This window comes from Pogona vitticeps, chromosome 2 (assembly GCF_051106095.1).
Source record: "Pogona vitticeps strain Pit_001003342236 chromosome 2, PviZW2.1, whole genome shotgun sequence".
Lineage (NCBI taxonomy): Eukaryota > Metazoa > Chordata > Lepidosauria > Squamata > Agamidae > Pogona > Pogona vitticeps.
The window spans coordinates 299,595,573-299,612,915 of NC_135784.1; the positions used below are offsets into that span (position 1 = coordinate 299,595,573).

Sequence of the window (17,343 nt, forward strand, 5' to 3'; positions counted from 1 at the left end):
AGAACATGGCGGCCAGACTTCTCACTGGGGTGAGAAAATATCAGCGTGCCTCGCATAACGATGTTAATTGGTTCCAGAAAAAAACCGTTATGTGAAAACATTGTTATGTGAAGCACCATTTCCCATAGGAATGCATTGAAAACTGGTTAATCCGTTCCAATTGGAACGGATTATCCAGTTTGTTCCCTCCCCCCCGCGGCTTGGATCTGACCCATGGGGGCTACCTCAGCCATGGCTGGACTCCCTAGACTCCGGCCATGGCTGGGGTAGCCGCTGCGGCTCGGATCCAAGCTGCGGGGGGAGGGTGATGGGATTGGGATGCCTTTCAGGCATCCCGGGCTTGGATCCCACCAACCGCCAGTTACCCTTTAAGCGGCGGAGGCAGGCTGGGGGTGGATCGGGAAGCTTGAAGCCTCTCCGCGCCGCCTACCCCAGCCGTTCTCGGACTTCCAGAAGTCCGAGAACGGCCTGGGTAAGCAGCGCGGGGAGGCTTCAAGCTTCCCGATCCACCCCCCAGCCTGTCCCCGCCGCTTAAAGCCTCCTTGCGCTGCCTAGCCTGGCCATTCTCGGACACCTAGGTGTCCGAGAACGGCCAGGGTAGGCGGCGCGGAGAGGCTTCAAGCTTCCCGGTCCACCCCCCAGCCTGTCTCTGATGCCGGTAGCCTCCCCGCACCGCCTACCCAGGCCGTTCTCAGACACCTAGGTGTCCGAGAACGGCCGGGCTAGGCAGTGCAAGGAGGCTTTAAGCGGCCGGGACAGGCTGGGGGGTGGATTGGGAAGCTTGAAGCCTCCCCGCGCTGCTTACCCAGGCCGTTCTTGGACTTCCAGGCGTCCGAGAACGGCCGGGGTAGGCGGCGAGGGGAGGCTCCCGGCATCGGGGACAGGGTGGGGGTGGATCGGGAAGGCTTGAAGCCTACCCGCGCCGCTTACCCAGGCCGTTCTCGTACTTCTGGAAGTCCGAGAACGGCCTGGGTAAGCGGCGCGGGTAGGCTTCAAGCTTCCCAATCCACCCCCACCCTGTCCCCGATGCTTGAAGCCTCCCCGCGCCACTTTCCCCAGCCGTTCTCGGACTTCCAGGCGTCCGAGAACGGCCGGGGTAGGCGGCGTGGGGAGGCCGCCGCCGGCGGGGACATGGTGGGGGGGGTGTCCGCAAGGCTTCCAGGCAAAGGCCTGGAAGCCTTCGACACCCCCGTACCCTTCCCCCGCCACCGCTGAGAGCCTTCTGAGCTCTCAAAGGGCTTTCTCCAATATCGGAGGGGGCCCTTTGAGAGCTCGGAAGGGAATTGTCGGCAGGGGCGGTGGCTTCGGGGTCCTTCCGAGGCCGCAGCCCACTGCCAACATTTTCCCCCAGCCGTGCGGCGGGGCTTCAAAGCTCCCGCCGCTCAGCTGGGGGAAAATGGTGCCTATGGGGAAAAATCGCAAAGCGATTTTTCCCCATAGGCAAGATCGTTGTGCGATCGCAAAAGCGATGGCAAAAAAGCCATTGCTATGCAATTTTTTCGTTAAACGGGGCGCTCGTTAAGCGAGGCACCACTGTATTTCCCCCACTCTGGCTGCCTTGCACTGGCTGCCTGTTCGCTTACGCATTGATTTCAAAGTGTTAATGATGACATATAAAGCCCTAAGTGGTTTAGGGCCTCAATATCTAGCGGAACGCCTCCTCCCACCTAGATCTACCCGAATCACTCATTCTAGCCAGGAAGGGCGGCTGAGGGGCCTAAGGCCGAGGGAGGCCCAGAGAGAAAGAACAGGAAACTGGGCCTTCTCGGCAGTGGCCCCTCACCTCTGGAATAGTCTGCCCACACAGATCTGCCTGGCTGCCTCATTGGGTGTTTTTAAGAGCAAACTTAAGACCTGGCTCCTTAGGGAGGCTTGCCCTCCTGTCATCACCTTATGACTTTGCCATTTGGAATTATATTGTCACTGTTGTTTTTATTTTATTATATTGCTTTTACTTTTATGTCTTGTTAGCTGCCCAGAGTAGACTTTGGTCTAGATGGGCAGGGTATAAATAGAATTAATTAATTAATTAGCGGAGCTGCTGCTAGTTAGTACAGAAAACTTTGCTGAACTAGATCAAACAATGATTTCATGCTATTATTTTCTGCTCCATTCCGGGCAGCAAAATATATTGACAAACCAATATATTTTGCTGCCCGGAATGGAGCAGAAAATAATAGTAGGACTAATAACAGAAACAGATTAACTAAATGAAAACCTGTGGTTTTTCCATGTTACTCAAAATCTTCTGCCTGTTGTGGTGGCCTCATTTTTTCAAATGATAAGGTTGCACCTGGATGTCACATATGACTTTTCCCTATACATAACAAAGGCTAGCCTCGGCACTAAACGCTCTTGGGCATGCCATGGCCATCAGGTCTGACACCTGCTCTGAACTCTTATGCTGCATAATGGACAACAATGAAGAGACATCTAAAATTTCCTAAAATGCTGCAGAACATGTACCATGGCAAGTTAGCTCAGCTACCAGCAGCTGCTATCAGCTAATCCATTGGGAAGGAGAATTAGTTTTGGAATGGTGCACAGGTGATATTGTAAAGAGCCTCCTCAGTCATGGAGCCAAACCTATATACTGTATACCTTCTTCCACCTTCTGTTTCCTGAGCTTGAGAGCAGAAGTAGCTGCAGCAAGAATAAGAATACCAAACCTAGTGACAGGAGAGAAAAATAGTTCTATCACCCCCCCCCCACAAGATAATAATGAAAGAACATGCTCTTAAAATCCTGTATGCCAAGATTACAGCTGCCCTATCTTAATGCTGGGTGCGAAAGCTGAGAAGCAGAAACAAAAATGAATGTTAATTCAGCTGGAAGTACATGTTGTATACAACATAATTCCCATTTTCTTCTCCCTTTCTCTAGTCACTTAGTTTGTACCCAAGTTAGCAATTACAGGTGGAATATTATTGCTTGGGTCATGGTGGTAATGACTATCATCTGTACTGGGTTGCCAATGCATTACAGCCATAACTTCAGTGGGCCACCTGGAGAGGTGTATGCGTTTGATTCAATTTTCATGTCCATATGTTGCTTCATTACAAATCTTGGAAGAGCAAAAGCTACTTTAAAATGTTGCTCCCTTACATTTATTCACATCAGTGAGTGATTCATTTGCCCAAAGTGTATAAAGTCAAATGCGGCAGCCTCGCACCTGATGTCCTAGCACAACGAGACCTAATAGTAAATAATTGCCTCAAACTTCAGAAACTCAAAATCTAGTAGGCCTGTTCTAATAGCACACCTTTTATTACAGTTTTATTACAGCGACGTCTACGTTGGCTCGGGCACGTCGTGAGAATGGCTGATGGTCGGATTCCAAAGGATCTCCTCTATGGAGAATTAGTGCAGGGAAAGCGCCCCAGAGGGAGACCACAACTGCGATACAAGGACATCTGCAAGCGAGATCTGAAGGCCTTAGGAATAGACCTCAACAGATGGGAAAACCTGACATCTGAGCGTTCAGCCTGGAGGCAGGCGGTGCATCACGGCCTCTCCCAATTTGAAGAGACCCTTGCCCAGCAGGCCGAGGCAAAGAGGAAGTCACAAAAGCAGCAAAACCAGGGAGCCGGACAGGGGACAGACTGGATTTGTCTTCAGTGTGGAAGGGACTGTCACTCTCGAATTGGCCTTCTCAGCCACACTAGGCGCTGTTCCAAGCCCTCCATACAGAGCACGCTACCATAGTCTTTCGAGACTGAAGGATGCCTAACTATTACAGTTAGCGCACTGATACTAAACAGAAGATCGTAAAAATGTCACACCATCCTTATAATGCAATGTGTCAGAATCAGGTGAAACTCCCTAGGTCTGATGCTTTAACAATCTAAAAACAATACCCAAATGCATGAAACTGATGTCAGGAATACAACCAGGCTGTGTTTTGTCAAATTGCAATTCGCAGCGGTCCCTCTAGATCCTGATGCAATCCTACAGATACAATCAGTCATGTCACTAGTGGCTTGATGCTTCCATCAAACCTCTGTCTCTATTTATCTTGCCATCCCTGGTATACTTCACTTTCTCTGCACTCTCTATAAAGAAGACCTAGTTTGTGCCATAAGAAGACTTCATGGAGGCTTTATGTACCTTGGACATTTCTGTCTTACTGGAAGCATAGTGTATATATAGAGCTCTGTAAAGCCCACGTCGTGCTGTCTGGGGTTTTTTGAAAGTCACAATCCCAAAAGAAAAAGATGATTTTCAAGCATGGAGCAATTTAACTCCTCATTCAGTACTATTTCCCTATCCAGTTAAGGTTGGTGACTCCAGTGTCATTAGGATAAGGGAAGCTGTTTTGGGTTTTAGGGCCTGTTTTTCCACTGCCAGATTTGTTCTTTTTTTTTGGTTTGGTTTGGTTTGGTTTGGTCTTTCTTTCTTTCTGCTAGGGAGGGGAGTTGGGGGCAGACAAGAGGGCAAGTGAATGAGAAGGGGGCAACTAGATGGGTGAAGAGACAGTTGGGCAGTAGAAGCAGCAAGTGAGGAGGGGTGACTAGGTGGGCAACCTTCTCCCTCCCACACACCCCTTGGCAGAAGACACTTTAAAAAGAAGCCATGGCAAAATCATTATTCTGGCCTATTGTTACCAGGCCCTTTGACAGTGTTCAAAATGGCCGACAGGTCTCTCATCCAAGAGAGGCAGCCACAGACTAGCTACGGCCTTTCCCCCTCATTTTCTTCAGATTCTCTTTCAGGAGATGGTTGACTGCATTTTTTTTAAATGAAGGTGATTTTTTTTCCAACACTGGCTTCTTTCTAGTTCATTAGAAATGAGTTTCAAGAACAGGGGGGGGGAAAGGACTGGCACATGGTCCATTTGGCAGAATAAATGGCTGTGCCATTCATAATGTCATTGTGAATGATGAATTTGAAGGGTGCCTTTTCCTGATCAATAGCGTGCTCGGTCATGGAACATAAGATGGTGAAAGTTATTCTGAAACAAGTTACTGTAATATGCCAGTTTTGTACTTCTCTATACATGGCTCTCACCATTTTCAACTGAACATCTCTTGTGCATCATCTGGTGCTTTTCTCTATTTTTATGTACACAGGAACTTTTCTTCAGACCACTGGCCAATGGCAGCTGCTGACTCCAATTTCAATGGTGTTATGAATCCATTTCAGGTTTTAGTCCCCCTTTGTTCTATGAGCTAGCCGATGGTCAGATCATTGTCTAATTAAATGTAACCTCTCAGTGGCTTAATATCTGGCGGAATACCTTCTCCCACCTAGATCTACCTGTATCACTCGCTGTAGCTAGGAGGAGTGGCTGAGGGGCCTAATGTCGAGGGAGACCCAAAGAGAAAGAACAAGAAAGCAGGCCTTCTCGGTAGTGGTCCCTTGGCTCTGGAACAATCTCCCCTCAGAAATTTGTCTGGCCTCCTCAACTGGGTGTTTTTAAGAGCCAACTTAAGACCTGGCTCTTCAGACAGGCCTTCCCTCCTGTTGATACCTAACTTATTTTGCCATCCTCTAGTGTATCAATATTGTTGTTTTACTTTGCCCAGAGTAGACTTTGGTCTAAATGGGCGGGATATTAAATAAATAAATAAATAAATAAATAAATAAATAAATAAATAAATAAATAAATAAATAAATAAATAAATAAATAAATAAATAAATAAATGTGGAGGGAGAGCAAAGATTTTAAATACCCTAAATTCCCATATAGTTCTGGGACAATGCAATTTGTATTCACAATACATTTTCCATCCTGCCCAGGTTCCAGTTTTAATGTAATTTTTTTTTAAGATGTGATACAGGCTCGACAAGATAAACCTATCCTTACATGACTCACTAGGTCAAGTTTAATTCAGGCCACTGGCTCCTATGCATGGAGCGTTAGTAAAGCCAATATACTATGCACCTGGGCCATCGCTCCTTGGAGACTTGGTTTTAAGAAGAAGCTGTTCATATGGAAACCCAGACAGGTAAATTTATCATACATGGCCAGCGTTGCTTTTCAATCAAGCCTGCCAAACATTATTTTTGTCAGTCACTCCGATGGGAACGTCTAAAGAGGTCAGGGGTTCCAAGAAACTAGGTCATGTGTTTTCAGAACGAGCTGCTGAATTACACGGTTCCTATCCACAATTTTCCTGTTATTGACAGGGATGGATGAAGGGAGAGACTAAGTCTCTTGGGTCAGAAATGGCAGGAATAGGTCTGGTGGAAAGTTAACATCCTATGTTCAAAACTTTGCTCAAGCCTTTCTGAGGTTCTGGAGATGAGAGCTAACCAGGCATAAGAAAGTGAAAAGCAAAACAGTTGCTTGGCTGGTTTACAGCCTGTCAGTTGCAATATGCACAAAGCACCAATGTGCCCCTCTGGCTGCCGATGAACACATCCCGCTTTGACAGTTGAAGGAACGGCCACACCAGCCACACCAGTGGCACCGAGTGGAAAACGCCACCTCCAGAGTAGCCACTTTCTTTCAGCCTCGGTTCCCCGTCTGTCAAACGGAGGTGGCAGAGTTTGCCTTCCATGGATAGTCACGAATGTAAACAAGGTAAACATTGCCATCAGTCAAGGCTAAATGCACACGGCTCTAGCAGGAGGTGGAATTTTTAATAAAGTTCAACAAAAAAGAAATGAAGATTAATTCTCAGTGTCTTTAGAAACCTTTAGTCAATGTCTTCTTCCTATTTGGGAACTACAGCAGACCCATTGATTCTGTGGGATGCACATAAATGCTAACTTACCACTCAGTAGGTCTATTCTTAGTTGGGACTAACTATATACGTAACTATATTTGATCAACATCTTTTCCTAAATTTGATGTTCACTTAATGTTTAAATCCACATGTGCAACTCGAGAGGCCAGGCTTTTTCACCCATCAAAGACAGGCACGCATTGCACATAGACTGAAGGATTATACAAGCCCATGTCCAGTGTACATGGAGGTGCAGGGTTTGAGCAGCATGGTGTTTCATGTCCAATGTGGTGCTTCGTGTCCATGTTCCTCGTGTTTCAATGTATGTAGTTACATCCAGGGTGAGTGCTATTAGAGAAAACCATCCTATGTAGGGATCTGAATGATATTCAAATCCAAATTTAAAACTACCAGAGGATCAGTTAGTTTTCAGAACAGTCTCAACAAACAAACACAGGAAAACATAGTGCCAAATGCTTGACAATTCTTAAATGAACTGTTGTGGAATGAGGGTAGCTAGGAACCAAACCCTGAATAACTTTTGCATTGGTTTACTGAAATGGGCTCCCATAGCTCAAGGAATGTTCAAAATCACCATTACTGCTCGGAAACAAATTGTCGGCAAAGTCACCGTAGAGACACAAGACGCTGTGAGTTGTGGATGAGAAGGAGCTTGAACTGAATTTTTAGAGTGCTATGTCCATGGTGTTTCAACACAGCTGGTAGGAAAGCAAGACAGAATTACACTTGGGAAGCAGCCGCAAATCACATATTGACACTGTTGGTAGGGAAAGAAGCAGAAAAAATGAGAATAACTGAATTTTGAACAGGGCAGTGGAAATAACCTGCTTTCCATGATGAAACACTTCATTGTGGTACTCAGTGCTCTCCGCCCACTAATCCAATTTCTATCACTCTCATGCGACAAAACATTGCCCTTTAAAATAACCTGGAATTAGCATTTGAAAAAAGCTGTACGATGCATAAGTTAGAAGCAAACATCAAAGCTGGGCAATACCACCTTTCAGTGTCTATTTTGCAGTCTCCGAAAACTGGAGAAGAAAATGTACCCAACTTACTTCTTCCTGTTCCAAAAGTCCGATCAACTGAGAGCGTTGGGAACGGCACTGGTCGGAGCGTGAACTGAGGGTGTGGGTATCCACAGGTGGGTGATGGCAGGATTCCTGGGTACTGGGCACTTTCTAGCGTTGGCACTGGAATGGCACTAACTACAGCTAAAAAGAAGGAAACAGAGAGAAAAATATAATATGAATGCTTGAAACGTTTTGGAAGATAACACCAGGAGATTTTTAGTGCCTGCAATTAATTAAGAGAAAAGGGAGGTGAGGAATATTATGGGTGAGGCTGTTTTTGAAGAGTGGTAGGAGACATGCTGTTTGATGGAGCCTTAATTGTAATTTGGAAGACTCCAACCACCACTGCTGGTTTAAAAGAAATGTCAGAATTATTCAAGCAAGCAAAACTCAACTGTTTAGAAAAGATAGAGACATGATGGATTAAATCACAAATGAAGTTGATGCTATTTATTACAAGAGCTGATCAATTAGTGTTTATTTCGACTTTAAAAATGGCTTTTAAATTAATAGCAAGGCATAATTTAATGGTGACAAGTAATTGGAAAATGCCCAGATGCTGTCAAATCAATGGGTGTTCAGGAAGACAAAATTAAAGCATGGAATGGATTTCCTTTTGAAAAAAAGGAAAATTTAAAAAAAAAAAACAGCTATCATGTTTTATTTCTTTTCCTGATTTGCCTATATTGCTTTGTTAAAATAGGAGTAGCAGACACCAGATTGGCAAGGGGGCCTGGAGACGTGAAATCCGTTTTTAAAATTCTGTTCAATGAACAAGCATCAAAGTAAATGTGTTTATTTTTAATAGCTCTCCCTTAAGAGTTCCAAGGTCATCCTCATACTTTTACAGCAAAAACTATTATTACTTAGTCCTACAGCCAAAGTAATCAAAGCCAATTCTAACTAATAAATTGCTTCCAGTCGATGTCTACTGCCAAAGGAGGTGGAGCACGAAGAAAAAAGGGGAAAAAGTCATACTTCTAGTTTATGCATTGAGTTCTCCATTTTCTCAGTGGTTTAGGTATCTGACTCTGGAGGCAGAGGCTGAAATTACAACTCCCCACTGATTTCCCCTTGATAAGGGCTGGACTTAATGATCCAGAGGGTCCCTTCCAGCTCTGCAGATCTAAAATTACTTATGCTAATAGCTCTTTGGTAGGCTGCTAAGCATAACACAGAAGTCAGATTATACTAAATTTTATAAGGTGCTGGCATATGGATTTATTTATATATTGACACCCCATTCCTGGAATGAAACAATTTCGAACTTCAGAATATGTCACCAACAGTTTGAAACAAGTCGTAAAGACAAAAACAGACAATTTCGGTCCCAGTAATATTTGTTTAGCCTAGGGATGGGTAGCTGTGACCCTCTAGATGTTATTGAATTACAGCTCCCATTCTCTCTGCCTGTTAGCTAATCCTGGCCAGGTTTGATGGGAACTGATAATTTGAAGACCACATTTTCCCCTACTTTCAACTTAGCTACGAATAAAACCCGAAAGCATGCAAATGCGAGTAAATAAATAGGGACCACCTCGGTGGGAAGGTAACGTTCCGTGTCTAAGTCACACTGGCCATGTGACCACGGAAGATTGTCTTCGGACAAAACGCTGGCTCTATGGCTTGGAAACGGGGGATGAGCACCGCCCCCTAGAGTCGAACACGACTGGACAAAAATTGTCAAGGGGAACCTTTACCTTTACCTAAAACTAGTAGGCAAAGTAAAAAAGAAAATTCTTAACTAGATTTTCTAAGGGAGTGGAAGACCTGGCCCGTTGGGTCTCCCATAGAAAGGACTCTGGGGAACTAGTGCTACCATGGGAAAATACACCAAACCGAGCCCCCCTCTGTTTAGGACTGGTTAGGTCTCATCCACAGTATTGCATCCAGCTGTTGGCCCTACTCTTTAAGAAAGATGCCAGCAAACTGGAACAAGTTCAGGGGAGTGTAACAAGGAAGATGAGGGGACTGGAAACCAAACCTTATGAGGAAAGACTGAAAGAACTGGGCATGTTTAGCCTTGAGAAAAGAAAACTAAGGAGAGATATTATATGATAGCAATTTTCAAATACTTGAAAGGTTTTCATACAGAGGAGGGGCAGGATCTGCTCTTGATCATTCCAGAGTGCAGGACATGTAATAATGGGCTGAAGCTACAGAAAGCCACATTTAGGCCAAATATCACGAAAGTCTTCATAACTGCTAGAGCAATACAACAATAGAACTAATGACCTCAGGAGGTGGTGAGGGCTCCAACACTGGAGGCATTCAAGAGAAAATAGGACAACCACATGTTAAATCTTCTTTGATTTGGATTCCCGCATTGAGCAGGGGGTTAGGCTTTATGGCCTTACAGCACCCTTCCAACTGAATTATTCTATGATTCTGAGTTGTCATATGATAGGGTTTGTGTGACAGGCTGCTGTTCAAAGAGAGAAGGAAGACCGAGCATCAAAACTGAATTACTTAAAAGCAATTAACTTGTGTCCTGCTTCAGAGTAGGAGAATGTGTAACTCAGAACAAAGCAAAACTGAAATCTAAAAGATGAACTAGCCAACTAGTTTAATTTTCTTGCATTAAATACAGATTAATAGTACCTTTATGTTCCTTTATCTGTTTTTTAAACTTTATTTTTGCATATAGGCATTCATATTTGCATTAAAATTATCCCGCTAGATAGGAAATTTGGAGCAGCCTTTTGGTCACTAGAGATGCGAACAGAGACTGAAAGCCATTTCATTCAGTTTGGCTGTCTCCACAAGAGCAGCATTTTCACTCTTCCTGCAACTTATTGCAAGGAGAAATGCCCCCCAACATTGGCAGGGCTCACAAGACGCTGTGTAAATTACGCATAAACAACCGTGCAAAATTAGAGGAATCCTGCAAAAACATAGGAAGTAAATGTTTCCATGTGGGCCAAAATAACAAAGATTTGGAACTCGATATGAAAGAATTATGTGAAAGAAACACAGGAGCAGGGGATACGGAGAGAAGGTTTGAATCATCATCATCATCTTAGAACTGCAGAGGTGGAAGGGACTCTATGGATCATCAAATCCAGTTTCTGTCAAGGAGACACTGTGGGGAATCAAACTCCCAACCTCTGAGTCCACAGCCAGATACCTAAACCACTGAGCCAGCCAGCAATTCAAAGCACGAAACCATCCAGCAGTTCTGAACCACAACTGAGACTTGTCTGACCTACCATAGCTCACCTTGAGTTCTAATGTTCTTATGAGACAAATTTACCCATCTTGGAGGCCTTCATTATGCATGAGGAAATTCCACAGGAGTATTTTTACTCCAGCCTGTGATCATCCTGGTAGTAAGTCCAATAGTGGGATCTTCCAAGTATGGGACAGCTATCACGTAAAACAAGATTTGGTCCAGCTGTATTCATGGATATTCTGTTAATCTGAAAGGCACCAGGACTAGACCCTTCAAGTGTGCTAGCCTGGCAAACTTTACCTCTCATTCTGAACGGCATGAGCTAGCAGATCTTTGGAGGTGGTAGGAAATCCTTACAACCACTTTCATAGTTAGTCCAAAGCAAAACATATCTTTTGTGGTATTCTTTTTTCTTTCTTTTTTAATATTTACTTATTGTTTTCATACTTATTATACTTATATATTATACGATTACACTTATATATTATATATTATTATACTTTCATAACAATATTCTTATTGTTTTTAGCTCTAAATATTGTCTTTCAGGGATGAAGCTCCCTTGGGTCCTTTTTAAGGAAAAAGGCAGAGTATGTATGTATGTATGTATATGTGTGTGTGTGTGTGTGTGTGTGTGTGTGTGTGTGTGTGTGTGTGTGTGTGTGTGTGTGTGTGTGTGTGTGTGTGTGTGTGTGTGTGTATGCGGGTATGCGGGTATGTGTGTAGATAGAGAGACAGATAGAAAGAGAGATCGAGAGATCGAGAGAGAGAGAGAGAGAGATTTCTCCTGTGTCTCCATCTGTCAAGATAGCCAACAGTTACCTACAAAATGGGATATGGAGTTTGTCAAAGGATGTTCAAAATACTATTATTTATTATTATTATTATTAGTTGTTTGTTTTTTATCCCACCTATCTGGACCAACGGTTGTATGTGTCTTGAATTTGAAGTAGGCATTATGTCCTCCATTCAAAAGGGTGGATGCTTAAATCAATACAGCAAACTGCAAGCGTGCTATTATCCCCAGCTGACTGAATTGTCAATCCAGTCATTATCTCCTCCACCCCACATGGCTTCATCAGATGATTTTCTACACAAACTGACTGCCAGATTGTACTAAGGATATAATGGATACTTGTTAAATTCTGCCTTCTCATTAGTGCATGTTTCCCCATTAAGGGGAGGCCTCTAAACAAAGACTTTTCATAACACACAAGATTCTTTCCCTCTAAGCACTGGCAAGAAAAGAGCCACTATTTTTCCCCTCACCTAATGTGACCAAAACTACTGTCTTTTTCTTTCAGAAGCAAAGCATGCTTCTGGCTTAACTATGAGACAATAAGCGCTGGGAATTCAATTCACCACTGTACCTTCCAGAAGAAGAGCCAGCCTGTGTAGCCTTGGGCGAGCTACACAATACATGGCCACTCCTAGAAGAATGGAATGGTAAACCACTTCTGAGTTTTATCCATCTAGAAAACATTGACTTGATGACACGCAATTATTATTTTAACAAGGCACCAGTTGCATTAGAATGCATATTTCCAACTTCACAAATGTCTCAATAACTCACTCTGAGATATCAGCAGTAAAAAAGAATTAAAAAGTTTAATTACTTACAATAAAACAGATCAAACAGCAAACTGACTAACATGGCTGACTGTCAGCAACAGGCCTCAACAGACTCACTGTTTCCAACAGACTACTGAGAGGGAAAAGTAATCTGAGCAGAGAGGCAGGACTGTCTTTGAAATCAGAGGCAGGGACAGAATGATTGGTTAGTGCTGGACAGATTGACAGTCACCCCAGGCCAAAAAGGTCCTCCCTAGCCACACCTACTAGAAGCTGCATGCAACAGCTCCAACAATTTCCACGTATGATTTCAAAGGAAGGAAAGAGACTGAAGTCTCTCCTGGCAGTTGGATTAAAAAATAAACTGTTGGGAGGCTATTAATATTTTCTTAAACTGACTCGCAAATAAGGAAGAAACAATAAGAAATACTGTGTCAATGAAAAAAAAACAGTGCTGTTTTCTGATATATTCATTATATAATCCAGGAAAACATGAATATATTTTTCAGAACTTATGTGGTAGACCATGGTGGTAGAATTTACAACTCTGCCACTGCAGATAGCAGCTCATAGTAGAAGGCCATGTTTCTAGATATTACCTTGCATAAAATTAAATACATTTCAAAAAGTAGCAAAGTCACACTTTGAGGAAGAGGGTTTCACAAAACCTCTCTCTGCTGCCCTTGTTATTTATCGCTCTATCCATGTGGATACCCAGTGAATATACTAACTAATGGGTTAGGACAGCCATTTTCAACCATTTTTAAGCCATGACCATAAACACAACATGAAAGAAATATAGGCCAAATCAGGTTGGAGATGGACATAACAGGGTGGACATAACGAGGGTTCTGGTGCTGCCGTGGGCTCAGCACTCCCTTTCAATTGCTCTGGAGCTCACAGTCAACTAGCCACTCCTGGTAGGGGGTGGGACGATGAGCCTCGCTTCCAAGTCGAAGAGTGGCCCACTGACCGTGAGCTCCGGAGCGATTGGAAGGGAGTACTGAACCGATGGCAGCAGGGGAAAGTGAGTGGACACTCTATGGGGCCGGATGGTCGTTATGTCCACCTGTGTGGGGGTATTCATAGACGAATACAAATACCCCATCTTTCTATAAGTTTCAGTCGTAAGATCGAATCCATGCGACGGAGTGAGCGCCCGTCGCTTGTCCCAGCTCCCGCCAACCTAGCGGTTCGAAAGCGTGCAAATGCGAGTAGATAAATAGGGACCACCTTGGTGGGAAGGTAACAGCGTTCCGTGTCTAAGTCGCACTGGCCATGTGACCATGGAAGATTGTCTTCGGACAAAACGCTGGCTCTATGGCTTGGAAACGGGGATGAGCACCGCCCCCTAGAGTCGAACACGACTGGACAAAAATTGTCAAGGGGAACCTTTACCTTTACCTTTTCTATAAGTTGCATAAAGAATTTTGTAAGTGGTCTATAAAGAATTGTTTCCAATCTATGGTCCCCTTCAAAAATGCCAACCCAAGCCACGAGAGCCATACAACTCCCATTGAGAATGACTGCCCTAGAGCTCAGGAGACCTGGGTTCAACCAAGGACATTCATGGAGGCAGCTACTGTCAAAATTACTCCTCAAATATCTTAGTTACCCTGAACAACCTATTAGAGTCACTATAAGTCAGTTCTGTCAGCTTCTGTGTAAGTTTGTTTTATTGCTGAGAACACTTATTCTTCATTCATGTTGTGAATTGTCTTATAAGTTATAGTTTGACCAAACTGATTGGCAGGCAACACCAACAGGAAAACAAAGACAAAAGCTATTCTTCTTCACACCATGCCTAATTGGAACATATGGAATTCATTGTTACAAGTTTAGGTACCCAACTGCAGAGCCAGAGGTTGGGAGTTTGATTCCCTCCTGTGCCTCCTTGACAGGAGCTGGACTCAAATGATTCATACGGTCTTTTCCAGCTCTGCAGTTCTAGGAGGAGGAAGGTGTGGCATTCAAAATGGAGTTGGATACCTTCATAGAGAATAAACACTATCCATGGTAATTTGCCATAATCAGTCCACAGCAAGAGTTGGCAAGCTTTAGGCTTATGGCAACAAGTTTATTTACCACGATTCTTTAGCCTGATCATGTCAAGGATCTTTTTTAGGTCTGATCATGATATCTGCCGTTGGTGACAGGACAATCTACAGTACTGTCCCTGTGTCAACCAAGCCACGTCAGACAAATTCTTTTGGCGCCTATGGCAGAAAATCTCACAAGCAGCTCTCCCCACCTGGGTGGCAAAGGGTGCAATAATAACAACCTGAACAGCTACCCATAGGCATCCCGCTTATAACACTTGCAATCCGCTGCTTTTGCAAGATGTCCCATTTTGCTTACGAGAGAGGCTAGCTCTCATCTGTCTTGTTTCCTTCTTATGGTACAGAAGGCATAACTCTCTCTCCCCCTCTTTTTTAAAAAACTACACAATGTGCAAATATTTTCTTTCTGTCTCTAGCTGAGAGGAAAGCACAAGCCTCCACCTGGCATTCAAAAATGTACATCCAGAATTCTCTCAGCTCATCCTGTGCACTGTGAAAAGCAGGACTCCGTCTACTCACTGTGCAGAAGCCAATTGCACCCTTATTAGTATCTAGTAATTACACTCTGATTAAAATGATCTGGTGCCAACATGGATTCCAACTTGTTGTTGATGTCACTGACTCCAATACGTGATTGACCGTCATCTTCATTCTCTGATCTGTGGTCCGTATTCCATGAGGCCTGTGCAGATTATGGACTGCTAGCGGCAATGCCCTTCAACCGTGGGTGATATAGAGTTTAGTATCTTCTCACTTTTGCTTCAAACGTAACAGCATAAAAACATTTGCAAAGATGAGGTTAAGGAGCAGCTGAAAAGCCACACTAAGTGGCTCATAATTTCGCATCTAGCCAGAGGATCCACGAATTGTGCCTGTCAGGTTTATCATTTCAAACAGGTGAGAAGCAGGTATGTTGTATCAGTTTGGTTTTGACATGATTTACCAAAATCTGCAAAGACAGAATCATAGAGTTGGAAGGGGCCTATAAGGCCATTGAGTCCAACCCCCTGCTCAAGGCAGGAATTCAAATCAAAGTAGGTCTGACAGAGGGTGGCCCAATTTTCTCTTGAATATCTCCAGTGTTGGAGCACTCGGCACCTCCCGAGGTCATTGGTTCCATGGCCATACTGCTCTAACAGTTAAGATGTTTCTCCTGATATCCAATCTAAATCTGGCTTCCTGTGGGAGACGGTGGGTGTCCATTCAGAGGCAGCACCCCAGCTTTTCTGCCCCACCTCCTCCAGGCTCTGTCTCTGAGTGGTGCATACCAGAGGATGTGGAGCCTGAAAGCACCAAATACCTATTTGGCTGGTGAATGAACTGGGCTGAACTGCCAAACTGGCAGGTTGTGCCCACCTCTTATCTGTACCAATTCAATCTGGCTGTGCAGATGGGGTGGGTGGGATATTCAAAAATCATTTTTGAAAAGATTACCCAATTTCTTAAATTTCTTCACATTCCAGACTTGGCTTTTAATTCAAATGAATGAGAAAATGAAACTAACACTCTCATCCACCCTAAGCTTAAAACAATTAAGTAAACATACCTGCTTACATTACTGAGACATTTAGCAACTTGCGTACTGTTATTACATTGTAAGGAAACCAGAATCCCTTTGGGTATTTTTTTAAACCTTACATTAACTCTCTTAAATTACACACACACGAAGAGTCTAAAACACTTGATTCTCTAATGTGACTTATCCAGCACTAACAGCACCCGCATGTACTGCAAGAGAGACTCTAAAATGCTCCATTTTGCACTGCAAACATGTTCTGAAGAGGAATCCTGGGATATTTTAAACTCAAGGCATAGGAATTTGGAAGGATCCTTCTGATAGACAGGATTGGCAGATTTACATCAGACTGCCAAAACAAGAAGAGGGTTGCAATTAATGTTATGTCATCCTTGATTTCTTAACTGTGTAATTCTGTCAGAAAGATTGCCTGCAGGGTGGCATCCAAATAGTTTGAGACAGTATTCTGCTACTCCCCTTGTACAGAAGGGAAAGGAAATTATGGGGACAACTAGTACAGACCTAATTTTCTTATGAGGAGAGAGTGCCAATGTTTTTAACATGTTTACGTGTATTTACAAATCCAAAAGTTCAACCATAGAGAACAGGAAGAGAGCTAGCCATGTATTGCTCATCTTTAATGCAGCACCAGCCACCCCGAAAACAACCTGCATACCGTTGAACCTGCTCTGCCCCAGATCAGCTGCAAAGCTTCAGATTCTTTCACAAATTCCCAATAGGAAATTGTTTCTCTACAGTAGCCACTTAAGAAGGTGGAAGTGCCCTGGCATTAGGTGTATAAGGCCACCGCTTCAGACAGCTAAGTCAGGCATCATGATTCTGTGGAATGAACGTACATGCTAACTTACCACTCAGTAGGTCATCTTACAAGGCCTGGGTGCCACAACTGAAACAATCCCTAACAAACTCAACAATGATTGAAGTAGCCAGCTCAATCGCTCCTCCACTCTAAAACTGGTGTTGTTGAATGCCAGATCTATATCCAATAAATCCCAGCTCATCCAATATCTTATTCTGGAGGAGGATGCAGATCTGGCCTGTGTAACTGAAACTTGGATAGGCAGTGATGGAGGTGTTCCTCTGTCTCTTGCCTGTCCTCCCGGCTATGATGTCCAACACTGAGGTAGACTGGACGGGTGGGGGTGGCCATTGTTTATAGAAATACTCTTGAGATTGTCAGGCTTTCTGCCGTGGCGACGCTGGGTCTGGAGGCCCTTCACATGACGATTGAGGCCAG

The 17,343-nt window shown here is 44.0% G+C and overlaps 1 protein-coding gene across 2 annotated transcripts in view; it reads right to left on the bottom strand.

The window, feature by feature from the left end:
- Positions 1-17,343, bottom strand: part of DCC (DCC netrin 1 receptor) — a 1,127,120-nt gene that overhangs the window by 39,303 nt on the left and 1,070,474 nt on the right. For both annotated transcript variants that reach the window (XM_078384133.1, XM_072992925.2), the window contains exon 26: positions 7,751-7,906. In XM_078384133.1, coding sequence (XP_078240259.1) covers positions 7,751-7,906 — 156 coding nt within the window. The remainder of the gene's footprint in view (positions 1-7,750; positions 7,907-17,343) is intronic.